This window comes from Eubalaena glacialis, chromosome 6, assembly GCF_028564815.1.
Source record: "Eubalaena glacialis isolate mEubGla1 chromosome 6, mEubGla1.1.hap2.+ XY, whole genome shotgun sequence".
NCBI lineage: Eukaryota > Metazoa > Chordata > Mammalia > Artiodactyla > Balaenidae > Eubalaena > Eubalaena glacialis.
Window position 1 is genome coordinate 71769384 of NC_083721.1, and position 26788 is coordinate 71796171.

The following is a 26788-nucleotide window of genomic DNA, read 5'->3' on the forward strand; positions in this document are numbered from 1 at the left end:
AATGTATAAAACAATGTGATAAGTGTTTATACCACTAGTGTGACTCAAATGTTATGCTTGCACAGGAGAGGAAATCAGGGAATCCTTCTCAGAGGAGGTCTGAAAAGTCAAATGGATTTTAAAACGTAAGTTGGCGTTTTTCAGATGGAAGCGGGGGGTGATGCAATGTGCAAAGGCAGGAAGGAATAAAGAACATGATGTGTTTGGGGCACGTGTCTGGGTATAGCTGGACATATGTACATGGCAGCTGTCATGAGAAAAGTGGCCAGGAAGGTGGGGCAGGGCAGGGTTGCCAAGAATCTTGCAAATCACACCGGGATGGAGGTAATAGATTCCAACGAACGTTTTTAAGTAAGAGAGACATGATGAGAGTTTTATTTTAGAAAGATCATTCAGTGGACAATGAAAAGGAGAAACAGGATATGGGAGAATCTGGAGGCTGGAGATGAGTGGGGAGATTAACAAGAGTCTGGGCGCCAGATGATGAGGGTCTGAACCAAGGTGAAGGCAGCAAGGATGGAGGAGACGGAGGGGTTTACAAGAGTTCGGGACATTTCTAAGATAGGGCAGCTTCAATGATTAAACGTTGCAAACTGACCACACATCTCTCCTGATAACCCACTGAGAAAACAGAAAAGGCATTAAATAGGCATAAACCTACAAACACAAGGAGAATGAGAGAGGAAAGATAAAAACAAGTCTTGGAAGGTGGAGCAGTGACGGAGGAGTGGTGACAGACAGCAGAGCCGAGGAGGACCAACTCTAGGGCCCACAGAGAGGGTGCCAGCAATGAGCAGCCCAATGCACCCCAGTAGACCTCACAAAGTTCAGGACCAGGAAGTACCCACCCTTGGGAAGTGATACGGTGCAGGGGACTTGTTGCAAGACTGTATATGAACCAGTTGGACATCAAGTTCCTTTCTTCTGGCCATGTAGCTAGGAAATAACTCCCTCTTTGCCTGACCCCCTCCCCAAGGTATGTGAGGGTTCCTCTGAAGAAATCAAACCAGAGAGGGCCTGTACTTGGGACACCAGGCATAGCAAAGAGTCGGGGGAATGGAGCTAGAAACTGGGGAATTCAATGAAGTCTCTATCCTAAAGAGTGGGAGGCCCCCAACTTCCTTATGTCACCCGGCTCCCTGAATACAAACAGCCATCTGGGGGACCCCCAGGCAAGAGATTAAAGGACTTTTCTCTGGAGGAAACCTCTAGCTAATCACACTTGGGGATCCTCCCATGAAAAAGCCAGCTTCTTGATCATTCTACAGTGAGGTGCCCCAACCAATAAGCTCTGCCCAGGATGCAGGTCTTCTAAACAGCTTTTCACTACTTACTTCTAAATAGGAAAAGAAATCAAAAGATCAACAGACATTTTAGTTAAGCCAATATAAAAGAGAGAGTGAGACCAAGCCAAAGAGAAAAGAATCTAAAGAACATAGGGCAGAAGAAGACTTTAAAGGGAGAATAAGTAATATTACCAGAAAAATAAGATAAGCGTTATACCTATAAAACAAGAATGAGATGATGTTCAACATTTTTTTAAAAAGATAAAGACAAATCAGGTTACAACCAAGAGCTCTTGGAAATTAAGAACAGGAGAGCTGTGGCATAGACTCATTGTTGTTACCCAATCTCCTCTTCCTCCTTAGGGAAAAAAAAAAAACCCACAGGATTTCATGTGAAGCAGCAATAAAGCCAGCTAAAAAGACATTTCCCAGCCTCTGAGAATACCTAGAAAGGCTAGCGAATCAAGTTCAGAGCTATATAGCCAGGGACAACACTCAAAATGATATGTCAGAGCAGTCTAGTGGGGACACCACAGTGGCATGCACCAAGGTCTAGACACTTCTGACCCTGAAAAGCCCTGATGGTGGAGCCAGGAATGTAGTCATCCTGCAGCCACTGTCATGCTTCCAGAGAGTTCCTCAAAGTCCCCATTTCTTCAGGTTCCCAGTTCCCAGTATATGGAGGCCTCATCTAATTAGCCGAGCCTTGATCCCATGCCTGAACTCTGGCTGCAGGAGGGGCGGGAAAACTGAGTATCTGACATTTTCAGTTTTAAGAGTGAAAGGCTTGCTGTGCCTCCCACCAAGACTCATAACACTGGAAATTCTTCAAACACAGGGAGGTCATTCAAGGCTGAGTAGGGGGAAAAAAAAAGATGAAAATCTACCATGATATCACGCCCAACAAATCTTGTCCCCTGGATCTGACAGAGAAGTGTGATAGAGGAATTCCAAGACAACAGCTTTGTAGCAGACCGAAAGAACTGACAGACTAGAGTGGATCAGGATAAGAGCCATAGGACAGAGGGGGAAAAAAACAAATGGATATGATAAATTTCTGAAGAATCCGAGCATTTGGAAAATAACATTGAGAGGCATTTGCCATATCTGCCAGAACATCTAGAAAAAAATGATGACACAAAACCAAGCAAATAAAAAAACAAGGCTATTATTAACCCCAGGAAACAGAAAAAGTTGGACAAAAAAGGAAGTGTAATCATAGCGTAATATATGGCTCAGAGTTAAGCAATATTTACTTAATCATGATAATATGAATACTAGCTATTAGATTAATTAAAAAACTGTGATGTAATTATACTGGGGACATTGGATGAGAAATCAAGAGTGGCATAAATGAGCTAGTCTTCATTTATCATAATAGGAAGTCAAGAGATGATACCTGAAACTGACATATCAAGAAGTAGCAATACAAATATATTATCTACGAACATGAAGGTTAACAGAAGAAGCAACATTTTGGTTGAAAGTGGGATTTTCTGGGAGCGGGACTAGGGGAGGCAGAAGAGTCAGAGGGATGGTATGGAAGAGTGGGAACTACTATCTCTGATTATGTGACTTTTCACTCCACTTGGCTTATTAAACTGTACTCATTACTTTGACAAAAATAACATAATTTTTAAATTTTTAATAATGCTCCTACCATTAAAAACCACCCACCAATTTGGAGGTAAAGAAGGAAAACCAGGTGTACGGAAGAACGTAAAGCATTTATTTTTGGACATCTCCTTCTGTGTCACCTGTCTCCTCCTCTCTGCCCACACTTGTCTGTACAGATCTCAGGAAGCAGGTTAATGGGCTTCAAATATAGGGAGACCTGGGTGTGATGTCCAGCTGTGCAAGGTATCAGCTCTGAGCATAGTATCAGTATCATCTCTGTGACCTCACTGGGACTCAGGGTTTTCACTGGTAAAATAGAAAATGCTAATATCTATTATATTACATGCAATAATATATGTAAAGCACCTAGAATATGGAAGACTAAAAAATTCTGAGTTCTCTCTTTCTCTCGGAATTTCTCATGCCCCGGAAGCCTCCCTTTGAGAGTCTCTCCCTGTGTCTCTGTGCTTACAGATCTGAGGGAGCAAAGAAAAGCTGTGCTCCTAAAGCACATCTTCTTTCTCTCCATTCCCTCCTGCCTGGTTTGGGAGATTCACCTTCCAGAGACAAAACACACTGAGTCCTTGCCAGGCAGTTTGTCAAAACACATCTCCACTTCCCTTGAAAGGAGAAACTGGTTTCATTCATGTTGGCTGATTTTTGAGTAAAATGAAATTAATATTTGATTATTAGCCATGGCTCCCAGCTCTAACATACAGGAGTAGATAGAAATTTCTGTTTAAAATTAACTATCTATACCAGAGTAGAATTATAAATTCAACTGATATCTGACCATAACTTTTAAAAGTAAATACCAAACAAAATTCACAAGGATTTTAAACCCAGCTATAAAATGAACTAAGGACTTGAAAGAGGGTGGTGATAACTGAGTAGTCACCCAAATTAGGAGGCCCCATGTGATTCACAAGCACCCACCTTCTCTACTCAGCCTGGGCTGATTACTGGGCTCAGGGATGAGTTGCTCTCCGCAGGCTCCCCCAGGCCGAGCCCCTTCACTTCTGGAACTCAGCATGTTCCCATGGGGCCCCTGCCCCTCCCAGGAGGCAGTAGGCCATCCGTCAGAGCCTTCAGGAGGGAAGGAAGCAGGAGACCTGCGGTCCAAGAGGAAGCTCTCTTGGAGGGTTTGCTTGGTGGCCTTCTTGGTCTTCCCCTTCTCATTCTCTGGGATCCCGTGGCTCTCTCCTCCCCCGGGCTGGCTACTCTCAAGCTTCCTGGTTAGCTGGAGGAGCTGATCCATGTCCTTGGTGAATTCTAGCAGAGTGCCCTCAGAGAGGTTCCAGGCAACGCCCTCCGAGCCACAGCTGGGAGCCTTCTCCAGGAGCAGGTGCTCAGAGCAGTGGGGAGCTCCCAGGCCCTCCCCAGGCACCGACTCAGGCACCTGTGGGAGGCTGCAGGCGCCCATGGACAGGGAGAAGTAAGAGTAGTCCACCGCGATGTATGTCAGCATGAAGTTGATGGTGACGATGGGGGCCAGGACGTTTACCTGACCCACAAGGACAAAGGCCATGGTCACCAAGCTGGTCAGGCAGATGGCAGCTACGGGTGTTTTACTTGGCCCTTTCTGCAGAAACAAAAATAACATGCAAGACCATGAAATTTCAGAAGAAAATCACAGTATATGATAGAAACAACTCATAATGACTCAGCCATTTCTCCCATGTGACTCTTGGTGTGTTAATAACTGTTCATCTACAAACTTGGGATAATGACATCCGACCCATGGGGTTATTGTGAGATCAGAGCTAATGCACATAAAATGCTTGACGCGGCCCTGGCACACAGTGGGCACCCAACACATCCAACAGGCATTAACTGTATTAGTAACTATTAATATGGGACAATATTATAGAACATGGATTTCACAAATATTTCTCCTTTTGTCTTTCACTGGGTTTAACACCAGCCTTGGAAATCAATGAAGTGCAAAATTGATTCTTCCCATGCTTTAATGGAGAAAATGACCTTAAGGGGAGTGGCAGACCCTGGAAGACATAGCAGAATCATTGGTGGCTGAGGTGGGGGAATTCTGATACTAAACATGCACACGCATGTTCTCATACACACACATTTATGCGCATCTGTTATTAATGGAGGGGAGTATGGTGACTTTCAGAAGGACAGGAGTGGAGAAAATGCATTAACTCCATATAATCTGTCACTCCACAGAAGCTATTCCTTACAGTCACTGACACAGTTCTTGGGCCAGAAGCAATAGTCGCTTCTCAGTCCTTATCTTCTTTGGCCTAAGGATTACATTTGACCCAGCTGCTCACTCCCTGGCCTCCTCACTTCTCTTGGTTCATCTCCTTGTCATTGACTGCTCCTTAGTCTCTGTCGCTGGCCACACCACATCTCTGAAATCTGCATTTAGAGCAATCCTCAGCTCCATCCTCAGTCTATGTTCCCTTCTCTTCTCTGTCTATGTTCCCTCTCTAGGATTTCAATCAGGCTCATGGCTATAAATACTAGCTTAATGCTCTCAGCTCCCAAATTTGAATCTCCAGCCTGAAATGTTCCCCTGAAATACAGACTTAAATATTCAACTATCTACTCAACATTTCCGGTTGATGTCTAATAGGATCTCAAACCTAACATTTCCAAAACCAAACTGCTGATCCTCCAATGTCCTGCCTGTCAAATCTACTCCTCTGCAGCTTCTCCACCTCAGAAAATGGCCACTCCATCCTTCTAGTTGCTCAGTCAAGCAAAATTCTTGATGCCTCTTCTCACTTACTCATTCTCCTCCAGTAAATACTGTCAGTCTTACTCTCAGGATAGACACAGGATCTAACGACTGCTCCCATCTCCTTTATACCAGCACTCTGTGATGCAAGGGGCAGGCACGTCAACCACTTTCAGATCTGACCTGTGAACCTCCCAGGTATGTTCCTCCAAGCGCGTTCCCCTGAGGGTTGGAACAGAGTTCAATCTTCAAAGTCACAAGATGAAGATAGTGAAGTCATCATGGCCTGAGTCTCTGAGGATCAGAGGCCCTGTTGACTTGAAACACCTTCCCTAGAACCTCAGAGTAAAATTTTTTTTAGAAAAATGAGTAAAAATACATTTTATTGTTTCTGAAAATTATATTTTGGGGTATATTTGCTACAGCTATTTAGCATACTCTAACAATAAAACTACCAAGGATAAAGTAAATCCTCATAAACTAACAAAAACTTAAAAGGAGGGTCTTAGGTAAGCGGAAGGAGGTCTTAGGTAAACTGTAGGAAATGCAAGTGGTCCAGGAAAGGACTTTGACAAGGGTGGGTTGGAAAGTGATAAAATAGTCACACATGAACTTCTGTTACCAAAAGACACCATAAAGAAAAGTCAAGTCACAGAATGGGAAAAGATATTTGTGACACATGTAACTGACAAAGGGTAATCCAGAATATACAAAGAATCCCTACAAAATAATTAGAAGACAGACAACCCACTAAAAAAAATATGCAAAAGAATGTCTATTAAACATATGAAAGATGCCCAACCTCATTAGTAATCAGGGAAATGCAAATTAAAACTACAGTGAGATACCATTAAACACCCACCAGATTGGCAAAAATTAAAACACCTAATAATCTCAAGTATTGGCAAGAACACAGAGGAATGGGAACACTCACCCACTGCTGATAGGAGTGTAAATTAACACAACTACTTTGGAAAAAGAGTTTGGTGTTATCTAGTAAGTGAAGATATACACACCTTACAATTGAGCAATTCCACTAATGGGTACAGGGTCTGGAAGAACTCCATACGTGAACCAGTCTACTACAAGAATGTTAGCTGCACTGTCTGTAACAGTCCCAAATTGGGACATATCATGACAGCAAGATGAGTAAATAAACTGCAGCAAATGAGGAAATGCTATATAGAGATGATAATAAACAAGCCGCTGCTACAAGCAAAAACACGGATAAATCACATACACATAATGATGCATGAAAGAAACATGCCACATTATATAAAGTTTAAAAAACAGGCAACACTGAACTAGGATGTAATCCAGAGTTGGCAAACCATGGCCTCTGGGCCAGATCTGGCCACCATCTGTTTATGTATGCCCACGAGCTAAAGATGGTTTTACATTTTTAAAGAGTTAGGAAAAAAATCAAAGAAGAGTAATATTTTGTGACACCTGAAAATTACATGAAATTCTAATTTCAGTGTCCACAAATAAAGTTTTATTGGAAGACAGCCACACTTACCCCGTTAGGTATCGTCTGTGGCAACTTTTGAGCTACAACAGCAGAGTTGAGTAGTTGTGACAGAGACCATAGGGCCTGCAAAGCCTAAAATATTTACTATTTGGCCCTCTTCAGAAAAAGTTTCCTGAGTAAAACCACAGAGAAAGCAAGGAAATTATCACAGGAGTATGGATAGTAGCTTCCACAGTGAGAGGGACGGGGCTCCGACCAGAGAGGGTATGTGGAGGGTGGCATCAGGGGCTGGCAGTGTTCTTGGGTGGAGGTTACACGATGTTCACTTCATAGTCATTGTTTAAGCTGTTTATATTGGTTTTATGCCCTTTTCTGTATGCTGAGTATACCTCAAACATTTTTTAAAGTCTCCTCTCTCCCCCATTAAAAGAAAAAATGTACTAGTAAAATTTAATCATATGTAAAGAAGCTTTGACTAAAAATATTCCTCCAAAAGGCATGTGACAACTAGAGAAAATATTTGTAATACATGTAACAAAGAAACAGCATCTGTCAATTCAGAAGAAAAAGACGAACAATCACAGAAAAAAAAATATGCAAATGACTCTTAGGGGAAAAGGTGTTCAACACCTTTCCTAATAAGGGTAATGCAGATCACAAGTATCTTAAGATGCCATGTCTCACCGCACAACTGGCAAAAATTCATATCTGACACTGAGCTGTAGACGGGCTCGTCTGACACTGTGGTGCTCAGGCACGAGTGCAAATGGCGAGCCACACGCCCTGTGTCCGGATACGCACAATTATAAACCAAGCTCATAACCATTAAACCAAGTTATGTTCTGTCTTCCTTCCTCGGCAAATATACCTTCAGAACGATTGGGAAGGCCAGGTTCAAGTTTAGAGTTCTTGCACTCCCCGGAGCTCCTCACTACAGGATCCAGCTCACAGCCCACCCCCAACTCTTGTCTTCCTAGACCACATTGCAGGGTGGGCTCACACCCACATGTGGATTCTCAGCCCACACCCTAGCCCTAAAGTGGACAGGTTCAGGGAAGACGCCCTGGCAGACCCTGCATTTAGGCTGGGGGACATCTGGGAAGGAAATTCCAGGGTGTAGGATACCTGGACCATGGTCTAGAAGGTGGGCATGGGATCTAGAAGGGCAGGTCCCCTTGACCTCATGAATTTCTTAGAGACCAGAACAGAGTCCTATAAAGCAGGGTCTTTTGGCCTGAATCTAACAGTCATGATGGCTATTGGGAAACAGGAACTCTCATACATTGCTTGTAGAAGTACAAAATGATACAAATTCCATGGAAGGTGTTTTGGCAATATCTATTAATGTTAAAAATGCGTTTACCCTTTGATCAGCAAACCCACTTATGAAAATTTATCCTATATCTAATTGCACATGTACAAAATTGTACACACACACACACACACACACACGAGTATCCTTTGTAGCACTGTTTACTGGAAGCCATACTATCTATAGGGAACTGGTTAATAAACTATGGCATATACACATGACGGAAAAAGAATGAGAAAGTTCTCTCTATATTTATGTGAAAAGATAGATTTCCAAGCTATATTATATGAAGTAAAGCAAGGTATAGAACAATGTATATAGAACACAATCTTTTTTTTTAAACATCTTTATTGGAGCATAATTGCTTTACAGTGGTGTGGTAGTTTCTGCTGTATAACATAGTGAATCAGCTATACGTATACATATATCCCCATATCTCCTCCCTCTTGCGTCTCCCTCCCAGCCTCCCTATGCCACCCCTTTAGGTGGTCACAAAGCACCAAGCTGATCTCCCTGTGCTATGCAGTTGCTTCCCACTAGCTACATTTTACATTTGGTAGTGTATATATGTCAATGCCACTCTCTCACTTCATCCCAGCTTACCCTTCCCCCTCCCCGTGTCCTCAAGTCCATTCTCTACGTCTGCATCTTTATTCATGTCCTGCCCCTAAGTTCTTCAGAACCATTTTTTTTTTAGATGCCATATATGTGTGTTAGCATACGGTATTTGTTTTTCTCTTTCTGACTTACTTCACTCTGTATGACAAGACTCTAGGTCCATCCACCTCACTACAAATAACTCAATTTTATTTCTCTTTATGGCTGAGTAATATTCCATTGTATATATGTGCCACATCTTCTTTATCCATTCATCGGTCAATGGACACTTAGGTTGCTTCCATGTCCTGGCTATTGTAAACAGAGCTGCAATGAACATTTTGGTACATGACTCTTTTTGAATTATGGTTTTCTCAGGGTATATGCCCAGTAGTGGGATTGCTGGGTCGTATGGTAGTTCTATTTTTTGTTTCTTAAGGAACCTCCATACTGTTCTCCATAGTGGCTGTATCAATTTACATTCCCACCAACAGTGCAAGAGGGTAGAACACAATCTTTGTAAAAATAGAAGAGAGAAGGATTCCTAAAAAACTAATAAAACCAGCTACTGGTAAGGCATGGGCGCAGATGAAGAAAGAGTAGGAAGCCTCATGACAGGAGCAAAAATTCTCAGGGTGCCTTTTATATCATTTTTAGTTTTGAACCCTGTACACATATTATCTAATAAAAAATAAATGAAATTAAAATAAAATAAAAGGCATACACCACACGGAAGGTACCAGAGATGACAGTCATTTGTCCTACCCGCCCACGCTGACTGGTGGATAAGAAGTGGAAGAAGGTAAAGGGAGGAATTAAAGGTGACTTGTAACTATGTGGCCCCAAACAAGAGGGGGGATGGGCATGGGAAGGGGGTGGGGAGGACCCCTGTGGTGCGCCAACAACACAGAAATCAACTACAGCTTGCAAAACACATGATTGGGAAGTGGGGTTCTGTTTCTTTCTCCTGTCACCCCTTAGGTTTTAGGAATGTCTCATTTGATTGTTCCATGACTCAACCAAGTTGTATTGAGGTTTGGGCCGTGATGGCTAACAGAGAGCCCAGAGACCAGAGGTGTGAGAAATCACCATAAAGCAACCCCAAAGGGAAGGTGAACCTCCAGGATACAGTTAGAACTGCAAAGACCAGCTCCCCTCCTCACCAAGAGATTCTTCCCTCTAGGCTAAACTTGGAGGATCCAGAATTTATTTTTATTAAAGGTTGTGGCACTCCCTCTCCTTGCTGTGCAGGGTCCACAGTGCTACGGTGACGGTTAGCTAACCCAGCGCTAAAGGGCCCTGGGTGGTTGTGACATTGACAGACACTTTGTCCATTGACCCCAGACTAAAGCAGCCAGAGGACAGGGGTGCATTCTTGTTTCTCCCCACCAGAAGCGGACCAGCGGCTCTTATCAGAAAGACTTAAGCAATTTATTGGCCAACGATCAGGTTAGTGGCAAAATGTACATTTCTCAAAGAAAAGGTCACTCACCCCTTGCCCCAGACAGGCCAGCGCAGGAATCACTTTCTCCTGGGCAATGCACTGCAGGATCCGGGGTGCTCCGTAGAGGCCTCCCATACAGGAGGCCAGGGACGAGATGTATAAGCCCAAAAGGAACAGGAAGCCCACCAGGGACACCTATATGACGAAGCAGTTTCATTATCCAGTGTCAGAACCTGCTTACGTACCTTTCTCTCCCCTGGCACCCGCCCACCCACACCCCATCTGACCATACATCCTCTAGATTCAACATCCTGGATATATTTCCAATACCCCAGCCCCACCCCACTTCCTTGGCGCTGCTACCATTTGAGTTTGACCCACCATCACTTCTTGTATGGACTACACAGAGGTTCTTAAACTTGAGTGTGCGTCAGATTCATCCGGAGTGCTTGTTAAAACACAGATTTCTGGACCTTACCTCAGAGTTTCTGATTCAGTAGGTCTGGGGTAGGGCCCCAAATCTGGATTTCTAACAAGTGCCCAGGTGATGCTGATGCAGATGGTCTGGGGACTATCCTTTGAGAACCACCACCACCAACAATGCTAAGTGGCTACGCTCTGTCCCCAAGCCTCTGCCAGTGTGACCTAAATGCACATCTGATCATAATGCCCCTGCCATAAAAATACCAACGGCTCTCCACCCCCCCTGACACACCTGGCTCTTCCTGGTCTGTGACTCTTCCAGCCCCACACCCTGCACACTCAGTCTATCAGCATGATTTCTCTGCCTGCTGGAACCCTCTGTCCACACCCCTAATCTACTCATTGTCTGTCTCTTAAACTCCCAATTGTGCTTCAAGACTCAGCACCAATCTCCGCTCCTCCATGAGGCCACCCGCAGCCCGTTACCAGGTGTGCCTGATGCTTCTCAGGGCTCCGCTGCACCTCAGCATGAGGTTGGGGAGCACCGGGCACACCATCGCTTCCACTGGCTTCATTTCTGCAGGGCTCCTGTCTGGTTCATCCTGGTCCACTTGGTGCCAACACAGAAATATAAATGCTGAGCAAGAGAATGAGATCCAAGACCCACATGGCCCAGAAGGCACCAACAACAGATAGAATAAGAGAGGGCAGAGTTGTTCTGCTTGGTGTCACCTTGCACAGATCAGTGCTGCTGGCCATGCAGCTGTGTCCCACACTGTCTGTCATGAATCTATCTCTCCCTCTTGAGCTGGACCTCATCTGTACCCACAGGGAAGTCTCTCTCTTTTCTTGAGTATTTGAGGTACCTTCTCCTTTCTACTTTACTTTAGGCAAATGCCCCGAACTGTGCACTCTAAGTGCTTAATATTACCCAATTGTAATAGTTGGATTAGATTTCATTTTCAGTTTTGTTACTTACACCCTTCTCCATGAAGACTCTCCTCACCCCAGTTTTTACTTCCTTGCTTTAGCAATGCACTGGGTCAGTGGCATCAAGCTATATTGAACACTGGCTAGACCTCTTTCCTGGCCCATAAATTATCACCAGAAACCTGCATCAGCCAGGATTCTTGACTGGAAATATTTTTTTTTAACAAAAACTTTTTAAACTGTATTTTAATTAATTTTTTTTTTTTGGCTAAGTCGGGTCTTAGTTGCGGCACACGGGATCTGTCGTTGCAGCACACAGGCTTCTCTCTAGCTGTGGCATGCAGGTTTTCTCTCCCTAGTTGTGGCACGTGGGGTCCAGGGTGCGTGGGCTCTGTAGTTTGCGGAGTGTGAGCTCAGTAGTTGTAGCGCGTGGGCTTAGTTGCCCCGCGGCATGTGGGATCTTAGTTCCCCGACCAGGGATTGAACCCACGTCCCCTGCATTGGAAGGCGGATTCTTTACCCCTGGACCACCAGAGAAGTCCCTGGAAATATTATTTTAAGAATATATTTGTAGGATACTAGAGGGTCACAGGATCGATCATCAGGAGACTGAAAGATCAGGCTTGGGTAAAGGCAAGACCCAAGGCTGGAGGCACATTCAGACTCCTGAACAGAAGCAGTCTGACCAAGCTGCGACCAGCACCTGCTGCCCTAAAGATGAATTCTCACCATCCCTTTATCTTTGCCTCATTCACTACATTTGGAGCATCTGATGGGCCCAGCCTCAGTCACATGCCCTACCAGGGCCACAAAGGGACAGGCAAGTGAGAGTCTGGTCATTTGGACTCCTATAATATTAAATGGGGCTCACTCCCTTCAAGACCTCACACAGGGGGAATAACCCCCAAATGGTCAGGGAGGACAGAAGTTTGATGGACAAGACTAAGGTCCACTATAGAGCCTACATTTTCCTTAATTCAGTGTGGATGACTTCTCTCTAAATGCATGACCTCATCTTCATCCCCAATGAATCTCTTCTCTTTTCTTCAATGTCATGGGTATCTTACGACTATCCCACTCACACCCTTCTTACCACTTTACTACTAGAAGAAATTAACGGCATCTAACGTTTCCCTCACTTTATTTGTATGCTCCAATGGCATGTTATTTCCTACCCTGTGGTACAGTTAATTACACTCACAGCCCATCTTGCCAGTGTGCCATAAACTCCTGAGTCTCATGCATCTTGGCCCCTCCCTGCCACACCTAACTGAGTCTGGCACACAGGGTTCAGCAAGTGCCCGCTGAAGTCATAAAGCTTCACGACTTCACTGTGACTCGTGCCCTGGATGTCTTACAAAATTGTCAAATAAACTGGTCCCAGTATCAATCCCTGATCCATCCTGAAATACAATCATTCATCTGTAACCTTTGTTTCTGTCTTCTCTGTCTGTTGACATTTTTTTTTTTAATGGACTCTGTGATGAAATTTTATCAAAAGCTTTTTTTTGAAAATCTGACCTAGTAGTTCTACACTCTGGCTATACACGAGTCACCCCAGAAATTCTGCTTTAGTTAGTATATGGGACACAGACATGGTTGATTTTTCAAAAGGCCTCCAGTGATTCTAATGTGCAGTGAGGGTGAAAGCCACTGGGCATGGTACACTGTCTTCATTGCATCCTCCCCTCAGAGAATTCTCCAGCACAGGCAGGCATGGTATTTCCTTGCAGAAATTTTACTGCTTCTTATCCAAAAGGTTATATACATTTGAGTTCAAAAAAAAATTCTTGGGACTTCCCTGGTGGTACAGTGGTTAGGAATCCGCTTGCCAATGCAGGGGACACGGGCTCGAGCCCTGGCCTGGGAAGACCCCACATGCCGTGGAGCAACTAAGCCTGTGCACCACAACTACTGAGCCTGCGCTCTAGAGCCCGCGAGCCACAACTACTGAGCCCGTGTGCCACAACTACTGAAGCCCGCGCGCCTAGAGACCGTGCTCCGCAACAAGAGAAGCCACTGCAATAAGAAGCCTGCGCACTGCAACAAAGAGTAGCCCCCGCTCACCACAACTAGAGAAAGCCCGCACGTAGCAACAAAGACTCAACGCAGCCAAAAATAAATAAATATTTTTTTTTTAAAAATTCTTTTTCAGGGACTTCCCTGGTGGTCCACAGTGGTTAAGACTCAGTCTTGCAATGCAGGGGACACTGGTTCAACCCCTGGTTGGGGAAACTAAGATCCCACATGCTACAGGGCAACTAAGCCTGCATGCCACAACCAGAAAGCCCACGTGCCGCAACTACAGAGCCCACACACTGTGGAGCCTGCATGACACAACCAGAGTCTGCGTGCTGCAACTGATAAGCCCACGTGCTCTGGAGCCTGCGTGCCACAACTAAGACCCGACATAGACAAAAAAATAATAATAATAAAAATAAATAAATAAATAAATATTTTAAAATAATTCTTTTTCATTTATAGCCTGCCCATTTGCAGTGGACATGAGTGGGAAGAAGACTGCCCAGGCTGGCATCCTTCAGTGATGGAACTGACCAGAGGAAGTCTCTGGCAACATGAGACTGTGATATGGTGACCTCCATCCTGGCCAGCCTCCCCACAAATGCTCCCCAGGATCCCTGCAGAGCCCTGGGGCTGAGGGCCAGAGGGACAACTGTCCAGGTGTCAATTGTGGACTTATGTCCAGTTTGTCAATTGTGTTTAGAATGGCCTGCTCACTTGCCACTCTTTTATATAAAACTGTTATTCAGTCAATTTTCTGAAAAATAAATGAAATGTTGGTCCTCGTGGTTGGATATATTATAACAACTCCATTCTCTCTCTCTCTCCCACCTGAGTCCTGCCCCTTCCTTTCTCTCATCCATCCACCCATGTAGGGAGCATTTCCTGAGGACCGCGTAGATACCTGGCATAGGGCAAGGTTTTACAGGTACAACAGTAAACTCCACAGCTTTGCTCCCAGCCGCGCAGAATGTAATCATTTTCTCTATTTATATGGGGCTGTAAACTTGTTACCTGTGCCAGTGGAGGTGGAAGTAAGAATCTATTTGCGCAGATGCGTGTCAACAGTTCTTCAGGAAAAAGTAAAATGTGCCCTTCTGTCATCCACCGGTGTGAGTCACCACAAAAAGCTGTCTTTCTAAAATATTATCTGGGGTGTGAACTACCCTAATTTCTCTTTTCGTAACTACTGATGAAAATCATTAATTCGTCTCTCTGCTCTTGGTATTTGATCCCAGCTCCCATTGGAGCTCCAGTCATTGAAAGAGCCCACCAACCTACTGGCTGCTCTCTTCTCTTGAAGGACTGAATTTAAAGTCATTTCCAAGGTACTCACTCTGCCTCACCTAATTCCTGTGGCCCCTTGACATTACTGAGGAGTACATCCTGACACCTGTACGATCCCAAATGTACGACTATGGCGATGCCTCAGCGGTTCCCTCTTTCTGGAGACATGAGTTTTCTAATACTGTCCTCATTCCATGAGTTGACCAACATCGCAACTTTCAGGCAAGTTTTCTCTCTCACTTGATAGACACTTTCCAGAAGGAAACAAAGTTGGCTTCACTTCCTGAGAGGCAGAGCTGTGTCCAAGATGGAGAGCAGAGGACAGGCAGGCGGGGCTGGGCGGCAGATGCTGGGCTGGGCTCACCCCCCCAGCCACGAGCCTGCCTCACCCCGACTTCCCAGGCGTAGCTTGTGAACGTGGGAAGCCGTGACTGTCTAATCCAAGAGTGATGAGAGTTTTCCCCGCAGGATACCCCATGTTTCACAAACATGCTTTGAGGGTACTGTTCCTACTTAGTCTGTTCTTATTTTGCTAGTTAGCAAGCCCCAGGGCTCCTAAAACACTTGGTGTTTTTGATGTGTAATAAACATTTTTTCTTGGGCTGCATACAAGTTTATTCTGAAAAAATTATTCAATCTATTTAATTTTACCCCTACTAATACCTGCTCTTTATACAACTCCTTTTTCTATAACCGAATAACATTGGGATTGACACTTTGGGGGCTTTTCCTATTCAGTTAAACATGTGGATTCATAGGAAAAAATGTCCCCACCCCAAAATGTGTCCTATCTGTAAGGGAATCCCCACAAGGAGTGTGTAGGGAGTCAAAATGTAATAAGCACCTACTATGCACCCGGTATTGTGCTTTACACAGATTACCTCAGAGCCACCTTGACGTACTCAGGGTTTTTTAGAAAGTGTAACATTAGTGAGACTGACACCCAACATCCAGGAAAAAGTTCCTCTGGGGTAGGGATATAAAGTGAAAAGAAACTTCTGAGAGAAACCATGGGATGGGAAGCCAAATAATTAGAAATAGATCAGAGAAGCTGCAGGAAACCCAGAAAGAAACAGATGAACTGACCAGCTGCAGGTCAGTGGAAAGGAATCCAGGGCAGCCAGCGGCCACTGAAGATAATTGTTCTGGCAGAAAAAGCTCGCGAGAAAGAGAGGGACGTGCTCAGAGGAGCTTCATGAGGAGGAACACCAAGGGGCAGGATGCTGGAGGTCCGTGCCCAGCCCTCGGGGCACACAGACCAGATGGAAGAGGCCTTGCTTCCTCGGGCCCAGGAGAGCTCAGAGATGGGCCAGCTCAGAACCCAGGCCACAGCTAAGATGTGAGGGAGAGATGAGCAGTTTATTAAAACCACATCAGGGTGGCAGGTTGTGTCAAGGGACCACGTGAGGAGGCCACATCTGTACCTGCCAGCCTCTCATGCTGCACCCTCCCATCCTCCAGGTACCCTGAGTTCAACTGTCTGTGGCCCAACTTACTGCCCAAGTATAGTCCCTGCTGCTGCAGCCTGGTCAGTCCCAAGGAGGGATGCTGAAGGGCAAGAAAGGAGAAAAGCCGGGTTTCATGGCTTTGGGGGGAAAATCCCACATGGTCCCCTTTGTAGGGGGACCACAGGGGGCAGCGCACCAGGGCGCCGCTGTTGTGGAGCTGCCCTGGCTGGTTCCGTCTCTTCCCTCACTTGCTGCGCTGGCCCCTGCTTGCTACTGACAGTCAAGAACACTATCTTTTCTTTCTTTCATAGGTTTTACAACAGCCTGTTCCAGGAAACAGTCTCCTGTCCTCTGCAAAAACCAACTGTCCACCTCTCACCCGGTATGCGCGTAGTGACATTCCCACACGCATTTGCCAGGCATGGTTTGGCAGGTGTCCCCAACCCCAAAAGGGCTTGCCTGCCTAGCTGTTTTAGTGCCTGGGACAGGTGGCATTTCAAACAAACTCCACCCCCTCCCTGACGCCATTCACGAGTCTATTATTAGTGGTGGAATCTCCACCCACGAAGTCTCCCCTGCGCTGTCCGTGGAGACGTTCTTACTCGCTTGCTGTTGTGGCCTTCCTCGGACACAGGCTGCCCATGCTCCCACACACCCGTTCTTAGCTTCCCTGCAAAGCAGGGGAAGGAGCGGAGAGAGGAGACCCCGCCCAGGGATCACTGGCCTCCCTCCATCCAGATCAGTGTCTCTGGTGGTTGAAGGGGCCTCCGTGGGGGAATCCACGAGGAAGAACCGGCTCGTGAAGGGGCAGAGCTAGCTGGCCACTGGCACAGTGCAGACAGGAGCCGGCAGCTGCCTCGGGCCAAGGCCCAGCTGCTCCTGGAGGCCTTTAATCCCTCTGATGCGGCCAAGCTTTTCATTCCACAGTTAGAGAAGAGGCCCCTGGGAGATGAAACGCAAGATGGCAGCGAGCACGGAGGTATAAATGGGGGAAGCTGATGATGTTGATTCCTCCCCTGAGAGTAAACCTTGCTTGCCTGGGGGGGGGGGTCTAAGACCTTGGGCCCTGGGAGGTGGGTGTCAGCGCTCTCACTACCCGAACTGCTCCCCCTTTTAAAACTTGCTTACACGGTAAGGCCAAGACCCCCCATCCCCCAAAAACAAATAGCACCTTGACACCGGCGTCTACATGCCTGAAAAAGAAACCTGTGGTAATGTGAAAATCAAGCCCAAACGTAACTGTAAAATGTAAGTTCAGAGTTTCCGGCCCCAGGTTGCCCCAAGCACTGCCCCTCCATGTATCTGCAAGGCTGCTTCGCAAAGCCTCACACCAGAGAAAAGGGTACTTTCTCCTACATATGAGCAGTGATACTCAGGAGTTAACTGAGTAAGAAAACCTCCCTAGCCTGGCGCATCTCTCTGATACATGACAGCAATCTCAGGGCCCACCTTCCCCCCAGGGAACTGAAGGGAAGATAGGAGTTTTTGGGGATTTCCAGAAGAATGTGTGGAAGTCTTATTCTCCTGGGTTCTAGAGATGCCAAGTGAGTGTCCTTGACTGTCACATGACCTCCAGCCTGTTACGGGGCTGCTGTGGAACATCAGGAATTCGCTAATTTTCTGCGGGCAGGGTGCAGGGCTCAGGAAACAAAGATACTGCAGCCAAATCCACTTGGGGCCACCTCCCTGGGGAGCCCGAGGGGACAAGGGGCCTCCAGCCCTGCCTCTCACCGCCCTTCACCTTGGCGCTGGGCTTCCGCCATCTGCCTCCACCTTGCCACCCTCTTTTCCATCCATCAGCCTTCTCCTTCTTACCCGTTTCTTGCAAGTAGCACTTCCTGCTTTTGGTGGGATGGGGAGGCTATTGGCAAAAATGAAGGGCTGTTGGAGCTGGGGATTTCGGGGGACCAGATTGTTTGTTTCTGCCCTGATTTTCGACATGAAGGGATGCTAGTGTCCCCATTACTTAGCACCTGCATGCATGTGCCTTTTCAGGTGTTGTTACCCGGGTCTAAGGACCCATACGAAGGACCTGTATCTTCCCCATGGTTTTGGCCGCTGTACTTCAGTCCTGAGCCCGAGACTACGTGGATCCCCAGGCAGGGCTGCAAGGGGGAGGCAGCCACTGCTGCTCAGAGCCGATCAATGACCCGCAGCCTGAGCCTGTCGGGCAGTGCAGGACTCACCCACCTTTTCTGCTATCAGGAAGTCATAGCGCAGGGCCCCTCGGGTGCAGATGGCGCCCAGCAGGAGGACAAAGACGATGTACAGAAACCACCTGCAAGAAACCCAAGAGCGGAGCAGAGCTGCCACCTGCCCTTGCCCAACCCCGTCCCAACCCACCCCACCCCACTCGGGTTCCCGAGGAGTTCCCGAGGAGACCTGTCCCAGAGGACAGAGAAAGGCCCATCATGAAGCCTCCCCAGCTTGTCTGGTGGGCACTTCCAGTACTTTTTCTCCTCTAGCATATTTCATATATATATATATATACACACACACACACACATACATAAACGTATCATTGTTTTGCCTCTTTCTTACATTACAGAGATTGTTGGGGGTGAGCAGCGGCCCACCAGGCCTCTAGGTGGCCAGGATGCAGGCTGGGGCTGACTGGCAGCCCTGCACCCCATTATCCTGCAGCAGAACAAGCTGATCATCTTTCAGGCCTCGGAGTCCTGCTGTTCCTTGGCCCCCAGGTGACAGAGAGCCAAGCCGAATGTGAAAGGCCAGCAGGGACCTGGCTCTGCCCTCAGAAGCCCTGTGACCTCGATCAAGTCACATGATCCCTGTGGCCTCATCCCTATCTGGACAGCGGGAGGATGGGCTAAAGGTTCCTCCCGGGACCTCCCAGCTGTGACCAAAAACGAGACAGGGCTCCTTCTTTCCCTTCCTGCCTGACACCCAACCTTCTCTCTGTCAGCCTCATTTTCTTCCCGACGAGATCACCTTATTTAGCGCAAAATAGAGACAGGTGCTGTGTACCTGGCTAGAAGCAACAGTGCCATCATGACAAGCTAAAAGCAAACTCAGCATCGGTGAAACAGACACAGTAATATTGTTTAAAACATCACAGTTAAAATAATACAGGCACTTTAACCCTCTTGGGCCCTTGTCATGTCTGGGATCTCATTACCTTTCACGCCTACCCACTGAAGGCAGAGGAGCTTCTTCCCGTGTACAGAGAGAAAACAGAAGATTCTAGAAGGTCAGAAACAGACCCAAGGCACCCAGCCTGCTTGCGTGGGTGGCAGAGTGCGAACTAAAACAGGGACGCCTGACAGCCTTCGGGCAGCGCCAGGGAGGCGAGCTGGGGGAAGAGGAGAGTCAGCCTCTGAGTCCCTACTACGTGCTGTCACACAGCACCTCCTCCACAATCTATGGGGCACACATGTTCTCATTACCTCCATTTTACAAAGAAGAAAAAGGAGGCTCGGAAAGCTAAGTAAATTGCCTGAAGTCACACAGCCAATCAGCAGCAGGGCTGGGATGCGAATCGTAGTCTGTCTGATCGCAAAATTCTTCCTCTTTATATTCCCTGCAATGACCCTGGAAACTCAACGGTTACAAAATGCCCAAGTTCAAAATGGGGGTGGGGGAGGGGGAGGGACAGGAGTCTGAGGAAAAAGGAAAGAAAGGATTTCATCTTGGTTAACAACCCTCCTCCTTGCTGCATTCCCAGGCAGCGGGTAGGAAAGGGCAATCGTCTGAACCCACCAGACGTGAATTTTCCAGCTGGCTGAGTGTTAAAAGGAGGATTGGAATATAGAATAGATAGGTCACAGTCGGGGCACTCTTAGAACAAAAGGAGCAATCCCCTCTTTTGCCTGGGGTTCTCTCTCCCTCTCTCCAGCTGATTGCCACGAGGGGAACTTACGAGACGCCAACAGCTGCTAGGGAGCCCAGGGGGATGCTGGCAGCAGGCTCCCTGAGGTCGCCCCCCATGTTGAAGCCGGCCATGACTCCTGAAAGACACCCAGATGGGAGAGAAGGGTGAGCTGCATACTCCACGAATCATCTGCCCCTCCTCGGGGCCCTCTCCTGGAAGGGATCCCAGGGCAAGCCCTCCCATATGCAGCTCTGCAAACTGTACTTCTCAATCTCCCCTGGCAACTGGGGAGGCATCCTCGAGGCATGAAAGGGACCTTTGTGGGTTGGGTGAGTTCGGAAGGAAAGCCCTATTGGCTACAAAAGCATCTTATGGCTCAGTGCAAAGTAATGAGGGCCAGGGAGGCGTCTGGCAGGCCACACAAAGGTCCCAAGGCCACATGCTGAGCTCTGAGCTCTGCTTTCCAGATGGACAACATCCAGGAGAGGCTCAGCCTTAGCAAGTGCCCACCACTGCCTGCTCAGCAGAGTTCCTTTCCTCTGCTGCCCACAGACTACACTGGGGTTCAGGGGTCCCAGGGGCAGGTCTCAACCAATATTCAGAACCAGCTACCATGTTCAAAGCTCCTGAGCTGCCAAAGGGCTCGAAACAAACTCCAAAGAACCATCCTGATGCTACCAACACTGAGTGGCAAGCTCCTTTTCATCATGGACTCTATTGCCCATGAACACTCATGAAAAGCAGTTAGTTAGTCACAATAAGGAGGGACAGCACAGTGCGGGACGGTGAGGACATCGCTTCAGTCCAAACACACACACACAGGAAACCAACAAGACAATGTGTTCTGAACATCACATGTGGGTCCAGCCCACATGTGCTCTACAAGCCCACAGGAGTGGGTGCATCTTGAATGTGGCCTTGAAGGAAGATTTGCAAGGGCTTAGGGAGAGGAATGGGTCTAACCCCCGTCATTACAGATTTATGAACACTTTGAACCTGACAGAGCCTGTGTTAAGCACTCTTCATGCATTTTCTATCTTGTTTAATCCTCACAACAACCACATCAGAAAAGTAGAATTATTTCCCCAATTTTATAGAAAAGGAAACTAGTGCTCAAAGAGGTTAATTAAAATAGCCTACACACATTTAGTAAGTGGCAAAGCTAAGATTCAACCCTGGTCTGTGTGATTCCAAAAATTTTACTCTTAACGCCCTTGCTATAATGCTTGAGGGAACTCAAGTGCAGTGGAGTGAAGTGAAAGTTTGGGCCCAGAAAGTTAAAGCGGAGCTATTTCAAAGAGTACTGTGAATGTTGGACCAAGGCGGGGACCTGCATAAACTTTGACCCAACAATTCCACTACTAGGGTTGTATCCTAAGTAAACAGTCAAGGATATGAGTAAAGATTTATCCAAAAATGTTTATAAATGCTTGTTTATAATAGTGAAAATTATAAACAACCTAATGTCTAAAAATAGAGGATTGGCTAAGTAAGTGATGATACATCTTTCAGTAAATACCAGGTCACCATTATTGTCAGGGATATGTTGTGACATGAAAAGAGATTTCAAAGCTATTGTTTCAATTTCAGAGGCATATTCTAAAGCAGGACATATGGTATGATGCTATTGTTATAAAAGAAAAAAACAGATAAATAGATGTGTAGAAAAATGAAAAAGGAACTAGAACATGTTTCAAAATCTTAACAATGTTATTGCTGGGTGATGGAAAAACAGATCATTTTCTATTTTATTGTCTATCTCTACTTTCTTAATTTTCTATAGTGATCATTTTGAAATAAGGGAAAAGTAATTCTTAAAGGTCTTTTTGTTTAAAATAGCATGCTAGGCACATTTTCTTTCTTCTCATCCCCCTCCCTCCCAAGATCCTATTAAAAGGGTAGTTAAGGGGAAAAATGGATACATGCCTATAAGCAAAGAGGATTAGGAGGGGGAGCCTTAAGTAGATGAAAAGTTTCTACAAATGTCTGGAACATAGAAAATAGAGAAAATGATACAGAGTAAAAGGGAAGGAAAAGAAAGCCTTGGAATGTTTCTCTAGAAGATCTAAATAAACTGCCCAAGGAAAACCAGGGCTGCTAGTGTGGATGTTCACACGCCAAATGAAGCCCTCCTCAAGAGCCAGCCACACCCACAAATGTGCTGCAGTCAGCTCTCCCATGAAGGAAGAACCCCATCAGGGAGACAGACCCACATACACTATAGCAGGGGATCCACACCACCAACCAAAGATCGCCAAGTGTGTAACAAAAACCAGCAACAAATACACAAATACATGCATGATAAAAACAGAACAACCTGGGCTGGAAGAAACATATAAATCAGGACCCAGAAGAGAATTTTGAAGAAAACACTAATTAGTGGCCCCAGACACATCCAAGAAGAATATTCTACCTATAAAGTGAGATGCTATGAAAAACAAAAAATAATCTAAGAACAAGAAAGAAGTTTTGGAAATTAAAAACATGATCACTAAAACAAAAAGTGCAGTGGAAGATCTAGAAGATAAAGTTAAGTAAATACCCCAGAATTTAGAACAGAAAAATAAAGGGGTAGAAATTTTGAGCAAAGAATAGGAGAAATAGAGGAGAAATCTTGGAGTTACAACATCCAACTAACAGGAGGTCCAGAAAGAGAGAACAGAGAAAATAAAAGAAAATAACCAGGTAAACAATAGAAATAAATGTCTTCAAACTGAGGCAGACAAAAGTCTCTATGTTGAAATATCCTATAAAGTAAACAACAACAAAAAAGTCCACACCTAAATGCATCATTGTGCAATTTCAGGAGAAATCCTAAATATTTCCAAAGATAAAAACTGAACACTTACAAAGGAACAAAAATTAGACTGGCATCAGACTTCTCATCAGCAACCATGAATGCTACAAAACAATGGAGTACTGATTTTTAAATTCTGAGGAAAAGCTATTTTGAAACTAGAGTTTCAGCCAGATTACCAGTTAAGTGAAAGTAAAGCTAACAAGGGCTCAGAAAATTTACCTCCCACATATGGTTTCTTTCTTTTTTTTAATTAATTAATTAATTTTTGGCTGCGCTGGGTCTTCATTGCTGCGCACGGGCTTTTTCTAGTTGCAGCAAGCGTGGCCTACTCTTCGCTGTGGTGCGTGAGCTTCTCATTGCGGTGGCTTCTCTTGTTGTGGAGCACGGGCTCTAGAGCACAGGCTCAGTAGTTGTGGCGCGCGGGCTTAGTTGCTCCGTGGCACGTGGGATCTTCCCAGACCAGGGATCGAACCCGTGTCCCCTGCATTGGCAGGTGGATTCTTAACCACTGCACCACCAGGGAAGTCCCCACATATGGTTTCTGAGGAAGATACTAAAGCAACTACTCCAGCAAAATGAGGATATAAACTGTGAAGGAGAAAAACACATGATTCAGAAAGCAGTGATAATAACGCAGGAACTTATAAAGTCCCAGAATAACAGTTGTACAGCAGAGAAACCAGTAGGGATTGAAGCAGAAGAATGGAGGCCCCAGTAGGGATGCCTCTGGATAGGAACTGGATTCAACACAATGGACAGTATGAATTATTTTAAGAATATGCTGACTGCATATTTTGGCAACAAGAAAAAAAAGCTTATTGAAACTCTAGGAAAAGTGAACAAGGAAGTCAACACTTAAACATGAAGCAAACTAAAATATGACATGATTTTAAACAACTAATAAAAATTTTTTTTAATTAACCCATATGGCCGTGATATTTGGAACATTCTCCCCTAAATGACACAAGGACCACATCAGAATAGCAGTAAAGGAAATGGAATTCTAGCCCACCACTTTGGTCTTCAGTGAACAGCTACATAGTCATAGTAGTATATATGTTTATTGCTTTTTAGCTTCTAAGATTGACCTATAGACATAGCACAGAGGACTTAACTATAGCTACAAAGTAGAATACAAATATTATCTACCTTGACGAAGTAAAAGTAAAGCTATAGCTAATGGCTATTTGGAAATGAATAGAGGGAAGAGAAGTAGAGGGAAGAGAAAAGGCACTTATATTTTTGTTGTAGTAGTGTGGGAAACAAAAGTCCCATGACCTTCACTCAGGACTGGCTTGAATGTTAGAAGCTTCGATTAGTTTAATAAGAAAACCTGAAAGGTGAGTTAGCCATAAAATTTGTTAGGTCAATAAGGAAACGGCTAGCAAATATTTATATACCAGTTGCAATAAATTTTAAGTTAATGTTATAACTTATTCTGTATCTTGTCATCATAAAGGGGAGTTTCTAAGTGTTTGCTAAAACGAGCAAGAAATTTCCAAGAATACTGAAGTTTGTCTTTGAAGTTCCAAAGCCTTTTGACTTGCAATCTTAAGACAAAAAAAAATTTTTAGTAGAGTGTGTGTTTGAGTGAAACTGTGTTCACTTCAAGCTGTAAACTACAGCTTTCATGAGATTTTGCCCATTCACCTGCTAATAATCAACTTATAGCTTCCCTGATATTGCTCTAAAACACAAATATAGAAGGATTATTCAGGGCTTCCCTGGTGGCACAGTGGTTGAGAATCTGCCTGCCAATGCAGGGGACAGGGGTTCGAGCCCTGGTCTGGGAGGATCCCACATGCCGCGGAGCAACTGGGCCCGTGAGCCACAACTACTGAGCCTGCGCGTCTGGAGCCTGTGCTCCGTAACAAGAGAGGCTGCGATAGTGAGAGGCCCGCGCACCGCGATGAAGAGTGGACCCCGCTCGCCACAACTAGAGAAAGCCCTCGCACAGAAACGAAGACCTAACACAGCCAAAAATAAATATATAATAAAAAAAAAAGGATTATTCAGATTTCCTTAAAATTAGGGATTCCCTTAAGATAACTAAAGCATTCCTTGTAAAAATATTTTACACATAAAATAAATATGACCCTAATACATTAATCTTAAAACACAGCACAGAATATTAATTTCCCATACCAACAATAAGGAGTGAAGGGATGTAGCCTAGAATTGATAACAGAGATTTAAGAGTATTATTTATTTATTTTATTTTTGGCTGTGTTGGGTCTTCGTTTCTGTGCGAGGGCTTTCTCTAGTTGTGGCAAGCGAGGGCTACTCTTCATCGCGGTGCGCGGGCCTCTCACTGTCGCGGCCTTTCTTGTTGCAGAGCACAGGCTCCAGACGCGCAGGCTCAGTAGTTGTGGCTCACGGGCCTAGTTGCTCCGCGGCATGTGGGATCTTCCCAGACCAGGGCTTGAACCCGTGTCCCCTGCATTAGCAGGCAGATTCTCAACCACTGTGCCACCAGGGAAGCCCGAGAGTATTATTTAAAGTTGTAAAGGCAATCAAAAAAGAACTAAATATTAAAATATAACTATCAAAAATTGGGAAGTGGATGGAGGAACATGTAAATAAGCTAAACCTTCTCTATTTCTTAGCATGGAGTCAATAAATTACGTCTGACTTTGATTAATCAGGTTACAGGTATAGGCATATTGCTTGGTAACGTAGTTAGCTCCCAAAGTATTAAAAATGGTTGCCCCCATGGAGGGGCTCTTTGGGTTGTGGCAGTAGGGGGATGAGAGACTACTGCTTTATGTTACAAGCACCTCTGCACTATTTTTTTTTTAATCACGTGCAGGCCTTATTTGGATCAGAAGAGGAATGCCCAGGACCTGCCTTACTCTGACCAGCGCTCCTGGGACCACGTCCTGTCACCGAGGCTCTGCTTGAGGGCTAGGGCCCCACTGCTTGCTGCCAGAACAATCTGGTACCAAGGCCAACCCCGGCTGGATCTCCATGTTTACCTGATTCCCAGGCCCCACTAACTTCAATCATTAACACCACCCCTTTCTGGACCTCCCAAATTCTGACCGTTTTCCAAGGTTCTCACCTGTCCCCAGGTTTACTGGTGTTTCACCTGCCTGGCCACATTGCTTCCACCATCTGCAGTGACCTCATTCTGCCCCCAAGCCCCTGGCAATTTTATGCAATTTTATTCATTCAGCTTTGTGAGATTACATACTGCTATTTACTCTTTGCCATTTTAGTACCTCCTATAGTTTGTCGTGTCATTCTGTACTCCTTCCTTCACATCATTTACAAAAGTTAAGAAATGAGGACCCACGAGAACTCCATTCCTATAGATGCTTCTGTCTAGGAAAGTGATTGATTAATCCTAATGGCTTCCCGCTTCCAAACAGGTTCTGTATGCATAACAAACAAATGCCCTTTTCTTCTCCCCACCACAATCCGTTACACAGTCAATGACCCGGCCCTTGATTAGAGGTCCCACTAGCTGGCCTGCTGTGGGGTACATGGGGATCCTGGTCAGTGGGAGCAGAGACAGCTGACACTGACACAGGCCACCCTCAGAAATGGGTCCGACCCAGACAACCAGGAAGCGGGCTTCTGAGACAAAACAGAGAAGCCAGAAAATAAGTAGTCAGT

General features: G+C 45.6%; 1 protein-coding gene across 1 annotated transcript in view; it reads right to left on the reverse strand.

Annotated features, from left to right (window-relative positions):
* Window positions 1-26788, reverse strand: part of SLC12A8 (solute carrier family 12 member 8) — a 130645-nt gene that overhangs the window by 18919 nt on the left and 84938 nt on the right. Inside the window, exons 7-10 of the mRNA XM_061193184.1 lie at window positions 20419-20506; window positions 18732-18819; window positions 10480-10626; window positions 3840-4485 (exon numbers count right to left, since the gene is read on the reverse strand). Of these exons, the coding sequence (XP_061049167.1) occupies window positions 3840-4485; window positions 10480-10626; window positions 18732-18819; window positions 20419-20506 (969 nt within the window). The remainder of the gene's footprint in view (window positions 1-3839; window positions 4486-10479; window positions 10627-18731; window positions 18820-20418; window positions 20507-26788) is intronic.